At 41.3% G+C, this 23652-nt stretch overlaps 1 protein-coding gene across 2 annotated transcripts in view; it reads right to left on the bottom strand.

Annotated features, from left to right (window-relative positions):
- The window catches only part of LOC126480738 (mesoderm posterior protein 1), a 99651-nt gene that overhangs the window by 40364 nt on the left and 35635 nt on the right, over positions 1-23652 (bottom strand). Inside the window, exon 2 of one of the 2 annotated variants that reach the window (XM_050104021.1) lies at positions 536-744. In XM_050104021.1, the coding sequence (XP_049959978.1) occupies positions 536-725 (190 nt within the window). In that variant the 5' untranslated portion in view covers positions 726-744. Of the gene's footprint in view, positions 1-535; positions 778-23652 lie in introns of both variants that reach the window. The other variant, XM_050104012.1, reaches the window with a different exon arrangement.

Raw genomic sequence — 23652 nt, forward strand, 5'->3', positions numbered from 1 at the left:
CAACAACGTTTCACCAGGCAACTCTGGTCAACTGCTGTTTGTGTATTAGAAATCGGTTGGAAACTTTCCTCATGCCAGCACGTTGTAGGTGTCGCCACCGGCGCGAACCTAGTGTGAATGCTCTGAAAAGCTAGTCATTTGCATATCACAGTATCTTCTTCCAGTTGGTTAAATTTCGCGTCTGTAGCACATCACCTGCGTGGTCTAGGAATTTAAATGGCCAGTAGTTTACTTGGCGGGAGACGCTAATTTCTAGCCATCTTTACGTTCTCACTGTGAACTCAGAACTGAAAAGAGCGACATGATGCGATCGACGGACGTACGAGACACAGTGCCCAACACATCTGTGAAAAGCTTCATGAGGTTTTCACCTTATTTTCGATTTCGCGACCGATCGTTCCTTACTTTCCGAATAACCCTCGTACATTGAGCTGCGCTAAAATACTCCGGTGATTCGGCGGTGATGACTGAGAGTGAAGGAAGACAGGAGCGCACCCAGCAGCCCACAGCACAGCCGGTATGCTGCCTGACTGACCTCTCTCCATCTGCGAGGCGACTTGCGGCCGCCAGGCGACGTTGGGGACGGCCGTGATGCGCACGGGGTCCGCGCCGGGGGGCGACAGCGCGCACGCGCGGACCGCGGCCGGAGCGCGGATGGCCAGCACGCGGCCGCCGCCGTCCGCCGAGCACCTCTCGTAGCCGCCGCTGTCCGAGTCGGCGGACATGGCGGGCTCGCCGGCACTGCTGCAGCAAAACATCCGTCAGTCAGGCGGCTTCCTGCCGAGAGACGATCGAGTAAGACGAGCAAGTATCAGCACGAGACCGATGACCTCGCTGTTTGGTCTCCTCCCCCAAACCAACCAGCCAACCATTAGCAACAGGAGTACTTACAGTTTCTTTCTTTCTTTTTCTTTTGCTTGTGCCTTTTCCCGCAATGACGTCGGGTCGGCATGGTTAATCGGATTTGGCAAGGTTAATTTAAGGGGTGGCCAGATGCCCGTCCTGTCGCCACACCGTAACCCCCCCCCCCCCCCCCCCCAGGACGGAATTAGTGTACCCCAAATGTCTGTGTCTAGTGTAATCTATGGAATAGTGCGAATGTGTTCAGATGTCTGCGAGCCATGCAACTGAGGCGGGACGTGGAGACCAGCCCAGTATTTATCTAGTGGGATGTGGAAAACCACCTAAAAACCCCATCCAGGTTGGCCGGCACACCGGCCTCCGTCGTTAAGCCGCCGGGAGGATTCGATCCCGGGGCCGGCGCGCCTACCCGAGTCCAGGAAGCAGCGCATTAGCGCTCTTGGCTAACCTGGCGGATCAAGAGGAGTACTTACACTGTTTGGTACTAAAGTTTAATTTTTCTCGTAAAAACTTTAGTAACTGACGTTTGTAATAGATTTACTGAAAGTCAACGAACATGTTCAACAGTTCTGACTACACCTGCAATTAATGCATGTTGTGTGTAGGCTACAGAGAAATGCCATCTTATAGAAACCGTTGCACAAAGCTTTGTTATCACCCAAAAATATTTCAGCACTTTATGTACTATTCCTTAGGGGTGTTGTTTCTTTATTTCTCGTTATTCCATGTTAATCTCTCACGTGGTTTATATGAGATATCGGCACAAAGGTATTTTTATATGTGCAAAGGAGCAGTTATCAGGTTTAAGCAAGAGTCCAGTATACTAAATTTGGAAATAATGTAATAATAGATTTGTTGACATATCAAACATAACACTATTAATTTAGTGTTAGTAACTTCAAATCCGCCATAAATTCCACAGCTTGTCATCAGCAAAAAAGAACCGATTCAATTTTTTTGTTTTTGATTGATTTTAGACATAATCGCTATACAGGATGAGTCACGTAAGATGTAACACCCCTTTTATTTTGTGAACAGTTACACATATGGAAACGCGGTTTTCGGCGAATGTTAGAGCACTGAGGTGGTCACTAAAGCATTTTTAGTAAAATGTTTAGTTCAACGAATCTAGTCCATATGATATAATTTAGAGCACAAAAGCCACATATATGAAAAAGTAGGTAAAATCTTCCTTCAAACATTTAAATATTTAATACAGTAGATCTCTCTGTTTCAGCTCACGCAAATCTGTGAGGATACACAAATGTGACACACTTTTACTAAGCACTTTGTGACACGTTAGATTGTGTTTCCATATAAAAAATTCGTAGATGAACCCGCATCTAGGTCGTAAGTTGGGTCAAGGAGGATTAAGGCTTTTTTCTCGAAGTGCAGACCTTCCTTACGGTAGTGTTTGCACCCAAATGCCGTTTCCGGCCACGGTGAGCTCACATTCTAAGACATTTCTCGCACTTTTTGGGAAAAGTTTCAGTATCAAAAATAACGCTATATCACTGTAATTATTTTGTCACTAGACATCGAATGCAGTTATAAAAAGTGTACGGTTCCATTCAAGAAAACGAACTTGCTTCAATATCTCCATTGATACAAGCGCTAAAAACATGAATCAAACAAAAACATACGTGGCTCTCGACGCTCTAAGATTTACCAGAAGCCGCGTTTCGATATGTGTAACCGTTCACGAAATAAGGGGTTTTAGGTCTTAAATGACTCACCTTGTATATCACGTTATTTACGTGTGAAGTATTTTTGTGGTGTTGTGATTTTGCTTCCTTATTTATGCCGTGCAGATTATCGGGTGTGGAGCCTCTACCATTGCAGGTGAAGCTGGGTGTGAGACGCCAGGATGTTTGGCAGTTCACCTTCCAGGGCACGGCTGCAGTGATGTGGTGGCAGACCGCCATACAAACAATGTTGGTTGAATTACTCTTTCGCTCCATAACAGTTTTAGCAGTGGAGACAGAGCTGGGAAAGCAGTCTGCCTGTGCCAGCATTAGCCTACCAGAAAGGCACAGCGCTAACTCAGAAGCGCTGCTGCGTGGTGCACAGCAGATGGACACTGCGTGTCTTGGGGTAGCTGGCCAGCCCCCCATTGCTCATTGTAAGTGTGTTGGACCCGATAGGATCAGACTGTGGCACTCAGCACGGATGACGTCTGTGGTATGTGCCAGATGGCGGATAGCGTCAACCTATCCCCACACGGAATGATGTACAGCGACAGTGCTTGCTTGCTTAGGGGCTGACAGCTGGCCGACTAGATGGCCCAGACAGAAGACTATTGTCTCCACGAAAGTGGCTGTCAGCAGACGGTAGTCACCCAGTGGGTGTCCCAAGGGTGTGAAGGCGCAAAGCTTCCCACGCCCGGGTTTCCGGGTTCGATTCCCGGCGGGGTCAGGGATTTTCTCTGCCTCGTGATGACTGGGTGTTGTGTGATGTCCTTAGGTTAGTTAGGTTTAAGTAGTTCTAAGTTCTAGGGGACTGATGACCATAGATGTTAAGTCCCATAGTGCTCAGAGCCATTTGAAACATTTTGAAGGCGCAAAGTGAGCACCTTCCACAGTCAGCACAGACAACAGCCTGCAACTATTGATGACAGATTCTGTCAGTGGTAGCTTGCTGGTTGCTCGTCAACAGCAGAAGGACGCAGACCTCTCCTTGTTAGGAACGGCTAATGATGACTGCATAACTAAGAAACTCTGTGGCACAAGGCACAATGTGATGATGCAGACTAGGAGATATTCAAGATACAACTACAGTTCACTGTTCACACTGATTTGTTATGTAGACTAACAAGCCTTGGACCACGGGTTATAGTGCCTGCAGCTGTTTAAGACGAAGTGTTGAAAGAAGCGCATGACCAGGTAGTACCTGGGCATGGATGACACAGGACAATGAATCATAGGGTAGCCAAGCGTTATTGGCGGAAGGCATGTAACAGCATATGGACCAGTATGTGAGGAATTGTGAGCCATGTGCACAAAATGCAGACTTGAATCATCAACAACTACCACTTCAGATATTTCAAAATTTTAAACATGGCTGAAGCAGCAACTGTTGAAAATCTTCAAAAAAAAAAAATGGCTCTGAGCACTATGGGACTCAACTGCTGTGGTCATAAGTCCCCTAGAACTTAGAACTACTTAAACCTAACTAACCTAAGGACAGCACACAACACCCAGCCATCACGAGGCAGAGAAAATCCCTGACCCCGCCGGGAATCGAACCCGGGAACCCGGGCGTGGGAAGCGAGAACGCTACCGCACGACCACGAGATGCGGGCGAAAATCTTCACGGTGAATGCTAACAGCCAAACAGTTGCAGGATTAAGATTTATTGAAATCCTTGAGCACGGTTTAGGTATATCTAAATATACCTTCATCTGAAGCAAAAATACACCTGATGAGGAAGACACCTTCATTATCAAAAAACTTAGCTACATAACTGTGATAGAAGAAAAAAAAACACTTATAGATTTAAGTAACCATGAAAATTACCAAAGTAATTACAAGTACAAAAAACTTTTAGTCACTTACTAAAATCTGTACTGGAGATACATAAAATAACAGTGCCAAAGCGCGTCGTCAGTAGTTAAAATTAAAATATCACCTCCATCTGTACAGCATAATTATGAAGAGATGGTCGATGCGAACGCGGCTTATTATCAGTACTTAGCCTGTGAACTAGCGTGGAGAGGGTGTGGAAGCACTAGGGCAGACAGTTTCTCCGAGGGAGGGCACTTGTGGTATGCGCGAGACACTCGCGCACATTAAAACCCAGGGATACAGACTCATGCGCGTCAAAATTTTATACGTTGTGCTAATTCAAACCCTCTGTCTTAATAAATAAAGCACATCAGAACTATTTAAAACGCTTACATACAATAGAAAATATGAACACCTATTTACATGTGTCCTAGTGTCAAGCAGGTAAAGCTTGCGCTAAGGAACACATCTAACGAGAGAGGGCACTAGTGTTATGCGCGAGAATCTAGCGCAAATGAAAGACTAGAATACATACTAAAGAAAACGAACAAAATGTTGTTGTAAATCCAACCCATCTGTCGTCATGAATAAAAAACATAACATAATCTTTTAAACCGCATCTAAACGCCGAAAACCGCAAGCAACAATCATCAAAAATACGTAAAATCCCAACAAGACAGGAAAGGAGCATCTCACCAGCATCAACAGATAAGAAAACTAGCTTCTAGTCAGCCAGACTATATTACGTTACAGCAAGAAGGGTTTGAAACTATCCAAAAAAATTTTGTTTCTAAGCTGCACCTGTTCGTTAAGAATAAATCCATCTTTTTGAGATAGATATTTGAAAATTTCTAATACCTTGAACAGGTCCAGTTTTTAACCCTTACTCACTTCGTGTAGCAATTCTACGTCATCCAGTTTACGTGGCGTATGCTGTAAGAGCAATAGATGTTCAGCAAACGTGGAATTGCACACGTTTTCTCCATTTTTATCTAGCATGTGTTCTTTATATCTTACTTTAATGGGTCTACCTGTCTATCCAACGTAATAGCTGGGGCAGTCGTTACAAGTAATTTTTTAAACTCCAGATTTAATGCCAAGTTCTTCCCGTGCCCCAATAGTATGAATCACTCTTTGTTTTAAGCTACTATTTACGGAAAAGGCAACTGTGTAACCGTATTGATTCCGTAGAAGTCTCCTTATCTTGTTTGATCCGTTCCTCAAAAATGGAATAGAAATAAAGTCATTACCCTCACTCTTTATCACCCTGTTATCTCCTAAGGTTGTACATTTTACAGCTTTTTTTCCCCTAACGATTTGGTCAGTTAACATAGGGTCGTATCCATTGTTAATAGCTATTGATTTTACTAAAGATATTTCTTTTTCTATACCTTCTGATGAAGGTATATTTAGATATGCCGAAAACATGGTCAAGGATTTCAATAAATCTTTGTACTGTAACTGTTTGGCTGTTATCATTTACCATGAAAAAACGTCAGTTATTACCAAATGCTACCACACGATACTAAATGTTTGGGATGGAAATCTTAGGTCTGTTTAGTCAGATGCCAATAGCTAACAACTATGGCCTGACCGTTGTAGGTCATTCTTTGCCATATGTTCCAAAGCTCACCATTCCTACTCAGCAATCAAGTACAGTTGGAAAACAACTGACTTTTGTAGTTTGGCTTCCCTGAAACGATAACTACTGATTAGGGCACCAGCTTCGTGTCAGACTTAATGAAACAGCTTTGACATCCTCTATGTATCCGAAAACTAAGAACTATTCCATTGATAATTGGAGGACTGAATGCATTCAGTGAACAATTAGGAAGATTCTAAGCTATTGTGTGAATAGGAAGTGTAGAGACTGGGATGATTACCTGTAGAATTTCATGGCTGCATATAGTTCAAAGATGCACGATAGTGTTGGTTTCTCATAATATGAGATAGTAGATAAAAGGAAAATTCCGTCACTATCTGAGGTTATTAGACTGAAGTTAGGAAAAAATGAAGAACTCGTATGGGACTTTACTAGAACATTAAAGGCTGTGTGGAGGCGAGCGCAGAAAGCGAATACTAAGGCACTGGAACGTCGGGAGAAAATGGGATGGCTTAGTGGTAAACTGCCAGAGTACAGGGTTGACCATTGGGTGATGTTAACTAGCCTGTATGAACTGAAGAGTAGGACAAAGAAATTTGTTGCATGACAACAGGGGCCATAAGGAGCTGTGGAAGTGTCATCATGGGTAAACACTGAATTGCAGTTGGCAATATGGTAACAATTGTTCACATGAGTCAAATGCATCCTTTTAATGGCGCTCCATTAGGTATTGTAGCAGTTGTGTAAGGAATGGGGTAAGGCAGAGTGTGCTTGCGTAAAAGTAAGATTTTTATCATTTCTGGTTTGTAGAAATGAGTCACGGGCAACAGGTTTTTTCAGGAATGGCTGGGGAGTGATTGTGATTTCCTTCCTCCTGGGGTCGCTGTCACTAAGGACAACCATGCTGCATGTCTTAATTCTGGCATTTCTGCATCTCTTCAGTAGAGAAGTAGTAGATGCATTGGAGAATAAGCAACTAGAAGGAGGGGACTGTTCTCTAGGCTAAAGGAAGTCATCCTAAACAGCCAGGACTGGATGCTGAAGTTGACCGATGTAGGAAATGAGGAACAAAGTATGGAGACTGAAAGAGATGCTGCCAAAGCACATCTTGTGGCCAAAAGAAAAGGAGTGTTTGGCGAATTGTGAGAAAAGTACTAAGGATGACGCCTCTCATGAGAGCGACTATGGGAGCATTATGTCAAGGATGTTGATACTGACGATATCGAAGAACTAAATAATATGTTGGGACAAATGAGACAATTGGTCAGCATGAAAAAAGTTATGCTGGAGTAGAGTATCACACATCTAACAAACTTGGAACAGTGCACGCTGAATAACACTCAGACGTTGTGAGAACTAACAATAGAGTCGATGGGGTATTTGAAAGTAACCACAGGCAAGGTGAATCACGATCTGAATGTGATACAGGCGCAGGTAGATCTGCTAAGATATTAGAGTAGCTTTCGCAAGACACCTACAGTCGCTAGCTGATAGCATAGGGGATTCTATAGTAGAGGTAACAGCATTGCAGGAGGCCAAACACCATGAAGTACATAGCAAATTGAGTCTTAAGTTGCCGGCCGAAGTGGCCGTGCGGTTAACGGCGCTGCAGTCTGGAACCGCAAGACCGCTACGGTCGCAGGTTCGAATCCTGCCTCGGGCATGGATGTTTGTGACGTCCTTAGGTTAGTTAGGTTTAACTAGTTCTAAGTTCTAGGGGACTAATGACCTCAGCAGTTGAGTCTCAAAGTGCTCAGAGCCATTTGAACCATTTGAGTCTTAAATTGTTGCCCTGAATAATTCCTTGCTGACCTACGACAGGTCCAGGACAAATCAATAGCAGAAATTAAACACATAGTTAAACCAAATGAACAGAGTTTGTCTTTATAATGTCACATGGCAACAGTAGGGATTAGTAGCGAAAAAGGCCAACTCCATGCACTAGTTCAATTTCCAGACTGAGGTATCAATGCATGTTACGAATGCTTTATAGCCTGTCCAATAAAACGTGGAACTCTAGAGAAGTAGAGACAGATAAGAACACAAGACGCAAGAGAAGCCGTTGATCTCTAACGGAAGGGGAAGTTATGTTTTAATGTTGGCAGACAAACTTTGTCATTCTGAAGTACGATAAGACTGACCCAAGCGGTCGAGACAGAGGTAAGTGGGGTACAACAGGTTTTAGGGAAAGCATGAGTATGAGGATGCCCACGGGATATCCAAGCACTGCACCCTTACTTGCAAAGGTCTTGCATGCATTAGATCTATTACATATTTAGATCCAAAATGGTTATCACACTAAGACTGAGGGTGACCTAAGAAAAGATGAGACCAGAACTAAAAAGTGATAGATTACTGATTAATGGCACAACTAGAGCTACAAGGTGGGGGGTTGTTTGTTAATGACACAACTTATGACATGTGTGGAGCAGTTTTTCGTCTCACAGCTACTATTACAGGGAACACTTCCACGAATGTGACACAGCCATTGTTGTGCCAGGTAGATAAAACACTGAACATACTTTCTGCCCAGAACCTAACCTACCTAAACAACACATTGAAAACTGACCTCAATTCACTGGGCGGGCTGATACCAATGCAAAAAGGGCGCATTACCATGGGGTAGACGCTCCAGCACGTGCAGCAATACTTTGATGAACAAATGAAGTAAAGTCCTGGTAACGAGTGTCTCAATTTCTGATACCTCGTGGTTCTGACTCTACTTTGTGCGATATGTGTCTACTTTTGGTGGAAAACAGCCCAACCACTTGAGCACCCAGTGCATCAATTGCCAGCAGACTGGGTAAATATTAGAAAATAGTAATTAATTAATAAGCAGCCACTGACAAATGTGGTTCATGCTGAACTATACTAATCAGAATAATAGAATGTTGTAAATTTATGTCAAACCGTGATACGCGTTGCCTGATGTTCCCAGAAACGTAAATGGATGAAAATCCAGAGGACTAGATTTCCGAAAGAGGAAAGGAGTGTTACGCTACAATTTGGCTGGTCTAATGAATGGTTCTAGCGACTGAACCAGGGATACTACATTATGTGGAAGGTACCACGCATAAGTAACAAGGCGGTGAGCAATCGTGAAGTCGTGTGTGTTGTGTGTGAGTGTTGTATAATTGAGCAATTACATTGTGTCCATGAATACCAACATGCCACATACAATATGTTCAACCATGCAGAATTTGCAGACACGTTGTTCGTGTACTGTAATGGCAGTGCTTGTGCGGCTGTGACAGATTACCAAAGAGTTTTCCTGACGAGAGAATCCTCTGTACCAGGGTTTTCCAAACATTACATGAATCTGGAACAGCGCCCAGTGTACACATAATATCAGAATATGTGGCCATCCAGTCAGTTGTGGAAGGGGAAGACATCATTACAACGATACAATGAAGTCCCACCACCAGTACACGGCACATTAGATGTCTGCTTGATATTCCACAAACGCTAGTGTCACTTATGTTACAGTTCGAGGGCTTGCACCCATGCCATGTGCAGTGTGTGCAACGTCTGCATCCAGGTGACTCAGTAAGCAGGTAACAATTTTGTGGCTGTACATAGTGGCATTGTTAAATACACTTCATTTACAGATGAGGCTACATTTACATGCATTGATATCATGAACACATTCAATTCTCATACGTCAGCGGTCGAGAACCCACACGCCACTAGAGAAACAAGATTCCAAGTTAGATTCTCAGTGAACATCTGGTGTGGTATGATTGATGACCACCTAACAGGACCTGTGTTCCTGCTAAATCGCATAACAGCCACAGCGTATGCACATTTCCTGATATAACACCTACCTGCACTTTAGGAAGATGTGATAATAGAGTAATGACGGCATACATACCACAACATGATGGATCACCAGTTCACTTTACGAGACAAATAACACATTTCCTCAGTGGCCTATTAGTCATGACTGACCCATTAACTGTCCTGTCAGATCTCCTGACCTAATCTACATCTACATCCATACTCCGCAAGCCACCTGACGGTGTGTGGCGGAGGCTACTATGAGTACCTCTATCGGTTCTCCCTTCTATTCCAGTCTCGTATTGTTCGTGGAAAGAAAGACTGTCGGTATGCCTCTGTGTGGGCTCTAATTTCTCTGATTTTATCCTCATGGTCTCTTCGCGAGATATACATAGGAGGGAGCAATATACTGCTCGACTCCTCGGTGAAGGTATGTTCTCGAAACTTCAACAAAAGCCCGTACCGAGCTACTGAGCGCCTCTCCTGCAGAGTCTTCCACTGGAGTTTATCCATCATCTCCGTAATGCTTTCGCGATTACTAAATGATCCTGTAATGAAGCGCACTGCTCTCCGTTGGATCTTCTCTATCTCTTCTATCAGCACTATCTGGTACGGATCCCACACTGGTGAGCAATATTCAAGCAGTGGGCGAACAAGTGTACTGTAACCTACTTCCTTTGTTTTCGGATTGCATTTCCTTAGGATTCTTCCGATGAATCTCAGCCTGGCATCCGCTTTACCGACGATCAACTTTATATGATCAATCCATTTTAAATCACTCCTAATACGCACTCCCAGATAATTCACTGAATTAACTGCTTCCAGTTGCCGACCTGCTATATTGTACCTAAATGACAAAGAATCTTTCTTTCTATGTATTCGCAGCACTTTACACTTGTCTACATTGAGATTCAATTGCCATTCCCTGCAGCATGCCTCAACTCGTTGCAGATCCTTCTGCATTTCCGTACAATTTTCCATTGTTACAACCTCTCAATATACCACAGCATCATCCGCAAAAAGCCTCAGTGAACTTCCGATGTTATCCACAAGGTCATTTATGTATATTGTGAATAGCAACGGTCCTACGACACTCCCCTGCGGCACACCTGAAATCACTCTTACTTCGGAAGACTTCTCTCCATTGAGAATGACATGTTGCGTTCTGTTATCTAGGAACTCTTCAATCCAATCACACAATTGGTCTGATAGTCCATATGCTCTTATTTTGTTCATTAAACGACTGTGGGGAACTGTATCGAACGCCTTGCGGAAGTCAAGAAACACGGCATCTACCTGTGAACCCGTGTCTATGGCCCTCTGAGTCTCGTGGACGAATAGCGCGAGCTGGGTGTCACACTATCATCTTTTTCGAAGCCCATGCTGATCCCTACAGAGTAGATTTCTAGTCTCCAGAAAAGTCATTATACTCGAACATAATACGTGTTCCAAATTTCTACAACTGATCGACGTTAGAGATATAGGTCATTAATTCTGCAGATCTGTTCGACGTCCCTTCTTGAAAACGGGGATGACCTGTGCCCTTTTCCAATCGTTTGAAACGCTACGCTCTTCTAGAGACCTACGGTACACCGCTGCAAGAACGGGGGCAAGTTCCTTCACGCACTCTGTGTAAAATCGAAGTGGTATCCCATGAGGTCCAGCGGCCTTTCCTCTTTTGAGCGATTTTAATTGTTTCTCTATACCTCTGTCGTCTATTTCGATGTCTGCCATTTTGTCATCTGTGCGACAATCTAAAGAAGGAACTACTGTGCAGTCTTCGTCTGTGAAACATCTTTGGAAAAAGACATTTAGTATTTCGGCCTTTAGTCTGTCATCCTCTGTTTCAGTACCATTTTGGTCACAGAGTGTCTGGATATTTTGTTTTGGTCCACCTACCGCTTTGACATATGACCAAAATTTCTTCGGATTTTCTGCGAAGTCAGTACATAGAACTTTACTTTCGAATTCATTGAGCGCCTGTCGCATAGCCCTCCTAACACTACATTTCGCTTCGCATTTTTTTTTTTTTTTGTCTGCAAGGCTTTGGCTATGTTTATGGTTTCTGTGAAGTTCCCTTTGCTTCCGCAGCAGTTTTCTAACTAGGTTGTTGTACCACGGTTGCTGTCTTCCATTTCTTACGATCTTGCTTGGCACATACTCATCTAATGCATATTGCACGATGGTTTTGAACTTTGTCCACTGACCCTCAACACTATCTGTACTTGAGACAAAATTTTTGTGTTGAGCCGTCAAGTACTATGAAATCTGTTTTTTGTCACTTTCGCTAAACAGAAAAATCTTCCTATCTTTTTTGATATTCTATTTACGGCTGAAATCATCAATGCAGTAACCGCTTTATGATCGCAGATTCCCTGTTCTGCGTTAACTGTTTCAAATAGTTCGGGTCTGTTTGTCACCAGAAGGTTTAATATGTTATCGCCACGAGTCGGTTCTCTGTTTAACTGCTCAAGGTAGTTTTCAGATAATGCACTTAAAAAAATTTCACTGGATTCTTTGTCCCTGCCACCCGTTATAATCCCATTAGACTTCTGTTTATCGGTCTCTTTGAAGGAGGATGTGTATGCTACGAAGGTGGACACACGTGAAGAACTTGTCGCTCGCATCACTGGCACTGTTACCTGCATCACGGTTATTCTGCCCCACCATAACGAATACACAGCATTTCGGTAAGCAATATTCACACTTGTCTTCATAATCATTCAGGGATATGTGTACTCACTCTAGTTCTGTAATGAACTAAAATCAGGCACATGTGCATAGGATTTTTTCGTTTTATTTTCATATGGGGAATCACCTTACAAACTATGTGATATTCCCCCTGAATCACCCTTAAAATTGGCAAATTCAGACAGGTGTTATCAGTTACGCAGCCATCGCCAACCGCTAGTCACAAACAGAGTTATGTACCCATCTGCCATCTGAGAGGAATTAGCTTGCGGCAGCCATCAAATCCTGTTGTCAGTAGCTGCAGGCCACTGCCTGTGCTGAGTCTGGACGCTGCTGACTTGGTGCCTTCACGCCATCAGTCCACCCCTTGGGTGTCTAGCATCTGTGATGGCTATCTTCATGGTGGATCCACTGTGAGCACACATGGTCAACATCATCCATGCTGGGGGTTACAGTGTGATCCTGTCTAACCAGTACATATCATGCTGAGCAGCTATCTCAGTCTATGTGCTATCCATCTGCGATGCTTCACATGGCACCTCTCGTGAATCAGTAGCTGTGCCACTGTGCTGATAGCAACACCTTACCAACGGCCATAATTGGCTGAAGGAACACACAGCACACTGTCCTTCTGTCAGGCTACTATTGACACTGGCACCCTTTGATAGCTGTGGCCACTGACATCATGTAAGCCATTGACCATATTTCCAGCTCTGTGTCCACTGCTGTATATTTTGTGGAATAAAAACTTGTTCAATCAAAATTGTTTCCTCGTCAGTCTGTCAATCGATAATACCCACCACTCCACTGCAGCCGTGCCCTGGTAGACGAAATACCATACCTCCTGATGTATCACGCCCATCTCCACCTTCCAACATACACACTGGACACCCTGCTCTCTAGAGACAGATTAAACCACTTACTACTTTTACTGTCGTTTATTGCTGTTATACAAGCTTTTGATGTAATTAATCAGTGAAGTACAAGAGTTTCTGCCGCCATTTCATGTGTTATTATACCTATTTAATGTTCATTTATTCCGTTTACTATTTGTCTGGTGACTTGTGCACGATTCCAAAGTGTTGTTAACATTTAATATGTTCAGCTCCTGTGCATGCGTGTGTGAGTGCGCGTGAGACAGTAAGAAGGAGGGAGGAATAGCGAGAGAGAGAGAGAGAGAGAGAGAGAGAGAGAGAGAGAGAGAGAGAGAGATTCAGAAGCTGGTGGAGTGAGTGGTATGGTGGATGGGTTTGAGAATTTAATTTAGAGTGTAGCCATACACTTTTTTGAATTGAAGTTATTTGTAGTTCTTCCAATGTGGCAAATAGTCTTTCACTGCACCGTGATATATGTTCATTTATTACTTTCTTCTCTTGGGCTACTGCTCTTTGGATGTGATAATCCTCTTCTACTGCAAATTTTTCGTTTTTGATAGTTTGACGAACTCTTACAGTCTCTTTGTTCTCTGTACAATGCTCAGCAAATATTGTGTGGGAGCTAGTACTTTTTAATGCTCTGAGACTTTCTGTACATCTGGTTCTAAAATCGCTACATGTCTGGCCCACATATACAGAGTGACAGCAATTACAAATTAAATGGTAGATACCATGTTGGTTTATTCATTAGTGTATCAGTTTCGGTGGTTTGTCTTCCATATCTGTTCTGCATTGTGGTGTTAGTTCAGTATAATATTCTGAGTCCTTGTCTCTTCAGTACTTTGCACACCTCGTATGTGACATGTTTATCATTATGTACCATGTGTTGCTTACAGTCTGCTGATTTGTTGTTGTGTGTTGTATTTTATCTGTCTGTGTAAGTGTTTCCTATTTATGAAGCTTCTATTTCTGTGTTTATTGTTTATTGCATCTACTGTCTATCCATTATAGCCAGCATTCTATGTAGTCTGTTTTGCTGTGATTTGATTCTATTGTGTAGGCATGTTTGTTCATATGTGTTCTATTCAGTCTGTGTAGAAAATACGTAAAAGTGGCTTCTATATGTGTTACAGAGTGAGTCGACTGGTTTTGGATACTTTTGCTAGTAGTTATGGGCTTCTAGTATATTGTCAATTCACGTATGTTTTTCCTCTTGTGACTGGTGAGGTCTAAGAAATTAAGTGATTCGTCAGTGGCTGAACGATGAACTGTTTGTGGAAGGATAGCGATTATATCATCATGAAGTTCTTTTGTAAGAGTATATACTTCAACTAACAGACAGATTGTATCATCTGTGTATCTGTACTAATACTTTATGTTGTACTGCTTCGGTTTTCCAGTTTTGTCAAAGATTTGATTTTCCATATGATTCATGAATACGTCAACTAGGAGGTTACTGACTGTGGATTCCAAAAACACTCCTTCTTATTGACTGTTTTGTACTGTGATGAGCTTGAGAATATCTGATATTTCTTGTATGTTTGTCACAGATGCGTTTCCCGTATTTATATATTTTCTGTAGCAATGTGCGTCTTAGCTTGGCTAAATAGTAGGTAAATGCACTGGTAAAGTTGATCGTAGGTCTCCTGTGAATTTTTTGTTTTTGAATTTTAAGTAATTATTTCAGATTGGGGAGCTTGGAATTTTGCCATGCAATTCTTTCTATCTGTGTGTCTGCAATTCTTTCTATCTGTGTGTCCGTGAAAATCATCTCTGTGATTTTCAGAGTTTTCTGTAAGTTTCTTTGGTATCTGTTTGTAGGATCATTTGCTAGTTCTGTATTGTTCTTCTGGATGAATTTTATTGTTTTGTCAATGTACTCCTCTTTCATGATTGCAACTATGTAGGCTTTGTCAGAATTTGTGATAATGGTGTACCCTGCTTTAGTTTTTGTGCGGTCTTTTGTAGGTTTTTTTGTTTAGTTGTCTCTGTGTTTTGTTCTTATGATGGTTTTGTTCTCTGTGATTATATTTTTCTTTCTTCAGCGACTATTTCTGTGGTTCGGTTTGGACTGAATTGAGGTGTGTTCAGTCTTTCGTGTTGCTTATGATGTATTCAGTTCCTGTTATGGACTTCTTCGTTGTTTAGTGGTGCACCGCTGAGTCTATGTTAAGTTTAGTATCTTTTCAAACAGGCTCCTTCCTTGTTCAGAGAAGTTTATGTCTGTTAAATTAATCACTGGTTTTGTGAAAGGTGTATTTACTTTGTGATCGGTTAGACTTCTTAAAACAGGGAACGGCTTGTATCCGAAATTATCAAAAGAAGGGAATTATCCCTTCCAAAGAAAAGTAAAATAAGAGAGGTAAGTTCTAAAGGACGCATATCATGGCGCAATAAAACGCTATTTGCCACAAAAGACGAACTGTACAGCATATGGTTACCTTCTATATTAAATTCTCCACCTCATCTTCCATACCACTCACTCTAACTGCCTCTTCCTCCATCTCTATTCTCTCTATATATACATCTGTCACTCAGACATGCATACTCTCTCTCTCTCTCTCTCTCTCTCTCTCTCTCTCTCACACACACACACACACACACACACACACACACACACACACACAAACAAACAAATAAACAAGCAAACGTTGTCAAGCTGGTTTCAAACAGCAGTAACACTTTGAAATCCCTAAGTGACATGCTAAGTAACGCGATGTGTATCGATTTTCAGTCTGAAATGAACACATAACGGAAAAATAGAAAACATATTTCTGTTTGTGCATGACATGTTGCATGGTAGATATAAAGCAACCAGCATACACATTTAATAGCGTCATGTGAAGCAATCTAAATTCAGTACCATAGCTTTAAATGTTTAAGAATACTCTAACTATGTATAACACCTCAACTCAGTGACATAGTCTTCACTGTATACTGTATGTAAATTAACGTAAAATATTTAACACTTAATAATCGCACCTTTGTACGTTTAAAAACATTTTATCCAAACATTCATTTAATGAACACAAGACATTAAGATGTGATAATTTATCTAAAGAGTAAATAAAAACAAAATATATCGCTGATAGTGGCACATGAAATTCTGAAACATGTTTAGGTAGTAAAAAAACAGTAAAATATAGTCCAGGATAAGCTGAAGTGCCTGCTCAGTTGGCATTAGCAAGTACAGTAAAGAAGAAGAAGTAAAATATGGAAAAGATTATTAGTTTTACGCCAGGACATGTAGTTTCTTCGAAGTTCTTCAACAAATTTCAAAACACAACCATGAATATATATATATATATATATATATATATATATATATATATATATATATATATATTGGTCGATTGATTGTGACCGGGCCAAATATCTCACGAAATAAGCGTCAAACGAAGAAACGACCAAGAACGAAATTTGTCTAGCTTGAAGGGGGAAACCAGATGGCGCTATGGTTGGCCCGCTAGGTGGCGCTGCCATAGGTCAAACGGATATCAACTGCGTTGTTTTTAAATAGGAACCCCCATTTTTATTACATATTCGCGTAGTACGCAAAGAAATATGAATGTTTTATTTGGACCACTTTTTTCGCTTTGTGGTAGATGGCGCTGTAATAGACACAAACATATGGCTCACAATTTTAGACCAACAGTTGGTAACAGGTAGGTTTTTTAAATAAAAATACAGATCGTAGGTACGTTTGAACATTTTATTTCGGTTGTTCCAATGTGATACATATACCTTTGTGAACTTACCATTTCTGAGAATTCATGCTGTTACAGCGTGATTACCTGTAAATACCACATTAACCCTAGGATGCATATACGGGGCCTCCGAGGCCCTTGCATGTCTTCATTTTTAAAAAAATTCTGAAACTTTTTGTTTGATTTCAAACTGCCTTCCAGTACTCTTTCACTACCACTGTGACATTCCTCCTATCAAGTCTGAACTAGATACCTTTTTAAATTTTTGGATAATTTAATACGTTTACCCATACACTGTGAATGCATAAGCAGGGCTTCAGAGGCCCTCACACATTTATAAATGTTCTTTAGTCTACATCGTCTTCAACATTTGTTTGGGAGCAGTTATTAATTCAACAATAACTGTAGTGGTATTTCCAGCAACAGGAGTGCCAACAGCAGCAGTAGCTGTAATAGTAATAGTATAACTAAAAATAATACACACTACTTTCACATATTGGCGATGTCGGTTTATTATTGATGTTTTTGCTATCAAATGTTTTATTATTGCATAGTATTGTTATCCTATGCTGCTCTTGTCAGCCTCATTGTTACTGTAGTTTGTTTGTTGTTGCAAGACCCATATTGTTACGAGTATGACTCGTTTAATACTGCACAAGCTGCTGTTCACGAGACACGCCTTTTGCTATGGCTTCGACACGCAAAGCAAGAGAGTCTGTACTTGCAAATGCAGCTAATTTTGAAAGTGTTGTGGCTCAGTGGTTTGAAGAAGATGATTCTTGCGAGGAAGCAAATATTTTTGAAGATGCAAGTAGTGAAGAATCAGCCAATGAACCTGCAGATGTGAATATTGAGGCAGATGACAGTCCTTCCGATAATATTACTTCATCAGAGTCTGATAATAAAGAACCACCACAAAAAGGTATAGAAGACCACACATACATTAGTCGGAGTGGAACGATTTGGAAATTAGATCCTCCTGCAACTTCTCGTACGCCTGTCCATAATGTCGTAAAGAAGGCACCTAGACCAGCCTGTGGTTTGAAAACCTGTAAACCTAAGATGCCTGGGACTATTTCATCTCCAAGGAAATACTAGAGGAAATCATCAACTGCACAATTATTGAAGGCAGAAGAGTGGCTGCTTTGCGTGGTAAAACGTGGAAAAACGTTTCACTTGCTGAAATGGAAAGGTTTTCTTAGCCTTTTACTGCCTTCTGGTGTTGAGAAGAGTTGGGATGTCCTTATTAGAGAATTAGTCTTGGATCAAAAGGCAAATCCTATATATAAGGCCACCATGTCAGTAAATAGATTCGAGGATATAAGGAGAATGATTAGATTTGATGACAGGCGTACCCGTGAAGCTCGATCTGCAAATGATTAGATTTGATGACAGGCTTACCAGTGAAGCTCGATTTGCAGATGACAAACTTGCAGCTGTTCGCTATGTATGAGAACTATTTCTTGACAAGTGTAGAAATAGAATGATTCCCAATGATTCACTCACAGTTGACGAACAGCTAGTCCCATTCCGTGGAAGATGCAGCTTCACCCAGTATATGCCCTCTAAACCAGCCAAGTATGGAATAAAACTATTTTGGTTATGTTATGCTACATCTGCGTATGCTTTAGACGGAACTGTTTGCATGGGAAGAAAGCCCGATGAACCTATTCAGAAAAATCTTGGATTGAATGTGGTGAAAGATGTTGCTAAAAGCGTTGAAGGATCATCAAAAAATATTACTGTTGACAACTTCTTTACTAGTATGCAGCTGGCAGAAGAGATGCTTCAGAAGCAAATTACAGTGGTGTAAACAATCAAACAAAATAAACCAGAAATTCCTAATGAGATGAAACCATCTGCCTCAAGAGCGATTGATTCCTCTTTGTTTGCATTTAGAGGTGACATTACAATGGTGAGTTATGTTCCCAAAACTAAAAAGTCTGTAGTTCTCATTAGCACTATACATCACGACAGAAACATTGATGAAACTCATGCAAAAAAGAAACCAGATATAATAAAGTTCTATAACTCCACGAAGGGTGGAGTAGATCAAATGGACCAGAAAATTCGTTATTACACATGCAAGAGACAAACAAGAAGATGGCTATTTGCATTATGGATTAATATGATGGACGTCGCAGCAATGAACAATGAAATTTTATTTTCCGTCCAATATCTGACATACCATAGTGGAAGAAGTGATAAAAGGCGTTTGTTCCTAAGAGATTTAGCAGAGGAAATGGTAAGACCACTAATGGAACTTCGTATTCAGATCCCTAATCTTCCAAAGAAAATCGCTGATGCCATGCAAAGATGTGGTGTTCAAAAAGATGTCATATTGCCGAACCAAATACCTGTTTCAGGAAAAAGAAGAAGATGCAATTATTGTCCATATAATAAACACAGGAAAAGTCCTATGACATGCATTAAGTGTGAAACCAATATTTGTAAGGAACATAGTGGCGTTCTTTTTGTTTCTTGTTTGTCACGTGTTGAAAACTAAGAAAAATGCAATTTTATATGAACAATGAATAATAACTTTTTGTCAAAATATTACATAATATTGTGAATAATGAGCATGTTTTAACTGAAGAAATTGGTTGTAATAAATGTTATAAAATGTAAACTGCAACTTTTAAGTGAATTAATAAAATTATTTGTATATGTTGTATGTAAATGGATGTAACTAATAAAATTCACTCTTAGAGTTTTTTTAAAAAAATTAATAAAATGTCAATCAAGCCCACCAGATCCTGTTACTGTATCTTAGGAATCTTTCAATATGAAAATAAATTTGACAGAAATAAATTTAACTCCAAAAAATGATTATATGAAAAGAGGCAAAAATTTTAAATTAAGGCAGGGCCTTGGAGGCCCTGCATATGCATTCATGTGTGTTGTCGGCACCATGCTTTCTGGGGCTTGCAATAAATGCTCAAAATGATGTCCGTCAACCTCAATGCATTTGGCAATACGTGTAACGACATTCCTCTCAACAGCGAGTAGTTCGCCTTCCGCGATGTTCACACATGCATTGACAATGCGCTGACGCATGTTGTCGGGTGTTGTCGGTGGATCACGATAGTAAATATCCTTCAACTTCCCCCACAGAAAGAAATCCAGGGACGTCAGATCCGGTGAACGTGCGGGCCATGCTTCGACGAACAATCCACCTGTCATGAAATTACTATTCAATACCGCTTCAACCTCACGCGAGCTATGCGCCGGTCATCCATCATGTTGGAAGTACATCGCATTCTGTCATGCAGTGAAACATCTTGTAGTAATAGCGGTAGAACATTACGTAGGAAATTAGCATACATTGCACCATTTAGATTGCCATCGATAAAATGGGGGCCAATTATCCTTCCTCTCATAATGCCACACCACACATTAGCCCGCCAAGGTCGCTGATGCTCCACTTGTCGCAGCCACAGTGGATGTTCCGTTGAACAGTAGTGCACATTATGCTGGTTTACGTTACCGCTGTTGGTGAATGACGCTTCATCGCTAAATAGAACGCGTGCAAAAAATCTGTCATCCTCCCGTAATTTCTCTTGTGCCCAGTGGCAGAACTGTACACGACGTTCAAAGTCGTCTCCATGCAATTCCTGTTGTATAGAGATATGGTACGGGTGCAATCGATGTTGATGTAGCATTCTCAACGCCGACGTTTTTGAGATTCCCGATTCTCGCGCAGTTTGTCTGCTACTGATGTGCTGGGCATCATAACTTGTTGCAGGTCGTGGTTGACGTCGACCAGGACACCGAGCAGCATACATAGCACACGCCCTTTGGCCATTTTGATCACAATAGACATACATCAACATAATATCGACCTTTTCCGCAATTGGCAAACGGCCCATTTTAACACGGGTAATGTATCACGAAGCAAACACCGTCCGCACTGGCGGAATGTTACGTGATACCACGTACTTATACGTTTGTGAGTATGACAACGCCATCTATCACAAAGTGAAAAAAGTGGTCCAAATAAATACTTTGACTTCTCCAGCCCGAGTATCGTTTTAGTATATCAGTTTCAAGAAACCTAGTACGCACTACAACCATGTTAAATAACTTCGAAGAAACTGCATGACGTGGCGTAAAACTGATCATCTAAATAATTGAACGAAGTATGTTTGTACTATAAAATAATTCCTAGCCATGTAGCTTTAACTGTACGTAACATGTCATCTACATTATAACAGACAAAATATGAAACTCAAATCAGGTGTGTAAAGTGGAAAAATCTAGTCGCTGTATTCTGCTTAATAAAAGCATTGAATATTGAATTATAAAACAGGATATAGAACTAGTAAAGCCTATAAAATGTCTGCCATTTTTCATTAATTATTGCATAGGGTGAGAACATACAGTAATAGAAATCAAACAGAAAACTCAGCAAAGAAAATGACCAAAATGCTAATTCACACAAACGCTAACATATCACAACATCAATATAACAAAAATACCTTTCGCAAAAATTGAAAGACAAATTTTTCATCTTGTAACACACAAACAAGCCAGTTCGAGATACTACAAACACATGTAATAATAATTTTTCAGAAAACAAATAATCAAAAAATACCACTGAGGTTACAAGATAAAGTGCTGAAACATGTTTGAGTGATAACAAAACTATAAAACAGTGTGAATGGTTATGGTGGATACACTCTTCCGTTTTTCTTAGCAAGTTCGGAAAATGCAGTAAGAAGAACTAGAACATCCAAAACATGGTTGTAGTGCGTACTAGGTTTCTTGAAACTGATATACTAAAACGATACTCGGGCTGGAGAAGTCAAAGTATGCAACTACACAGTGCAAACCGAAGATGGGGAGTGCCTGGCTACTTCATGGTATAACTGGAAACACGGCGTAATGTGGCTACCGAAACCACTCATTTTCTTAAAATCGCAAATAAGGACAGATTCAGCACTTAAAACGGGACACGCACGTTTAATCAAAGAAACTAGTGCTCCTCATGTCAACAAGAAAACGCGCAACGTATAACTCAGAGTAATACATCAGACTGATTGATTCAGACCGAAATAAATGTATCACAATGACAAATGTAATTTGGTCTGTTTCTCTCGAATATGCTCGCTATTTTTTTTTTATTTTATTGATTTTAACTGAAATAATTTTCAACACCGTACGAATAGGCTCTTAATTCGGAGAATAATTTTGTGTGCGTGAAACGCTGTACGAGAGACCACTGCGGCGTAATTAGGATTTCCAACTTGTTCGCCGACGTCGGATGAACATTCATACAGGGCACTATCTGTCTGCATTATGTTAGGTTCCAAGATGCTGTTCCAGGCGGGTGTAAAATGAATGTGCGCAACGGAGAATAATAAACGCTAAAATGATGATTTGGCCCTGTCTGACTATCCGCTGAAGCAGATCTTAGGATCTCTTAATTCTATATCTTACAATATAAACATAAATGAATGATGATGGCAACAAATACTACTAAATAATAAACGTTGTTCCTGCTTACATATTTATTGTAGATTTAAAAAAAACTTCGTATTACAAAGTTTACATTTCCTAAGTAAAATTACTGATCAATTGCCCAACGTACCAAACACTAGAAGACACTACTTTGAAACATGATCTACGGTGGTGTGGATCCTCAGTGGAAATAAACTAACGTGATCACAGCTGTTTAGCTTTTATAGCCCTATTAAGTCGAAGTAATCTGCGATGTCACAGTATGTACTGCGTACTGTGCGTCGAAGTGATACTTCTCGTACTCGCCTGCTACGATGGAAGAACTCCAGCCACAAATAAACTCTTTCAGACACTAAGACGGCAGAAGGCGGTCCTCTGACCAATATACTCTAATCTGTCTTCACCTCTCTGTGTTCTACACACGAGAAACGCGAACTCCGAACCACAAGGACGGAGTTCAGATAACGTCTCAACGTAAGTATAGGCAGAGGAAGTGCTCTCAATTACTGAACACTGCGTACTCAACGACGACTTCCAACCCGGAGGTGAAGTCCAGAACCGTATAGGTTCGCAACAGCACAGTTCCTAACTGTTCTAATTATAAACTCTACTGAGAGCAAAGACAGCAAGTCCGTCTGTACCAACAAAAGCTGATATCGAGCAACCGGCACACACGCGCGCTCACAACGGAAGACCACGTCTCCCAGCGCTGGCTTCCCAGCAAGACTCATCTCCCCACCATCGTAATTCCGAAAACGAATCATATTCCAGAAACCACGGAATATTCTCCCTCTCTACAGATTCTTCCGAACCCCGACCAACCATATTTTAGTCTTTTGTCGTCCAGCGCGGAAAGTTTGAGAGGAAAAACCTGTACTCGCACAATGGTGCGCTTCTGAGTAAAAATCCTTGGAGATAACCCAGCCTGCGTGGTTTCCGAGGTGCCGCTTCTTAGTTCCTCTCACCTGCGTCACAGAGTACTTTGTCTGTGCCTGCGTCCAAGATTTGCAAAGTTCGGAAGTATTATCCTTCCAGCCCTACTACAATAGCGGCCGGCCGTCACCCCATTGTGCTCCAGAACTCAGGTGCCACGACGTCCGTCAAGCTACTTCCTGTGTTTCAGGTGGACCAACACCTGTGCGGGCCTTCCACGCAGAGATTGAGTTCTGTCTGCC

This window comes from Schistocerca serialis, chromosome 1 (assembly GCF_023864345.2).
Source record: "Schistocerca serialis cubense isolate TAMUIC-IGC-003099 chromosome 1, iqSchSeri2.2, whole genome shotgun sequence".
In the NCBI taxonomy this organism is placed as follows: Eukaryota; Metazoa; Arthropoda; class Insecta; order Orthoptera; family Acrididae; genus Schistocerca; species Schistocerca serialis.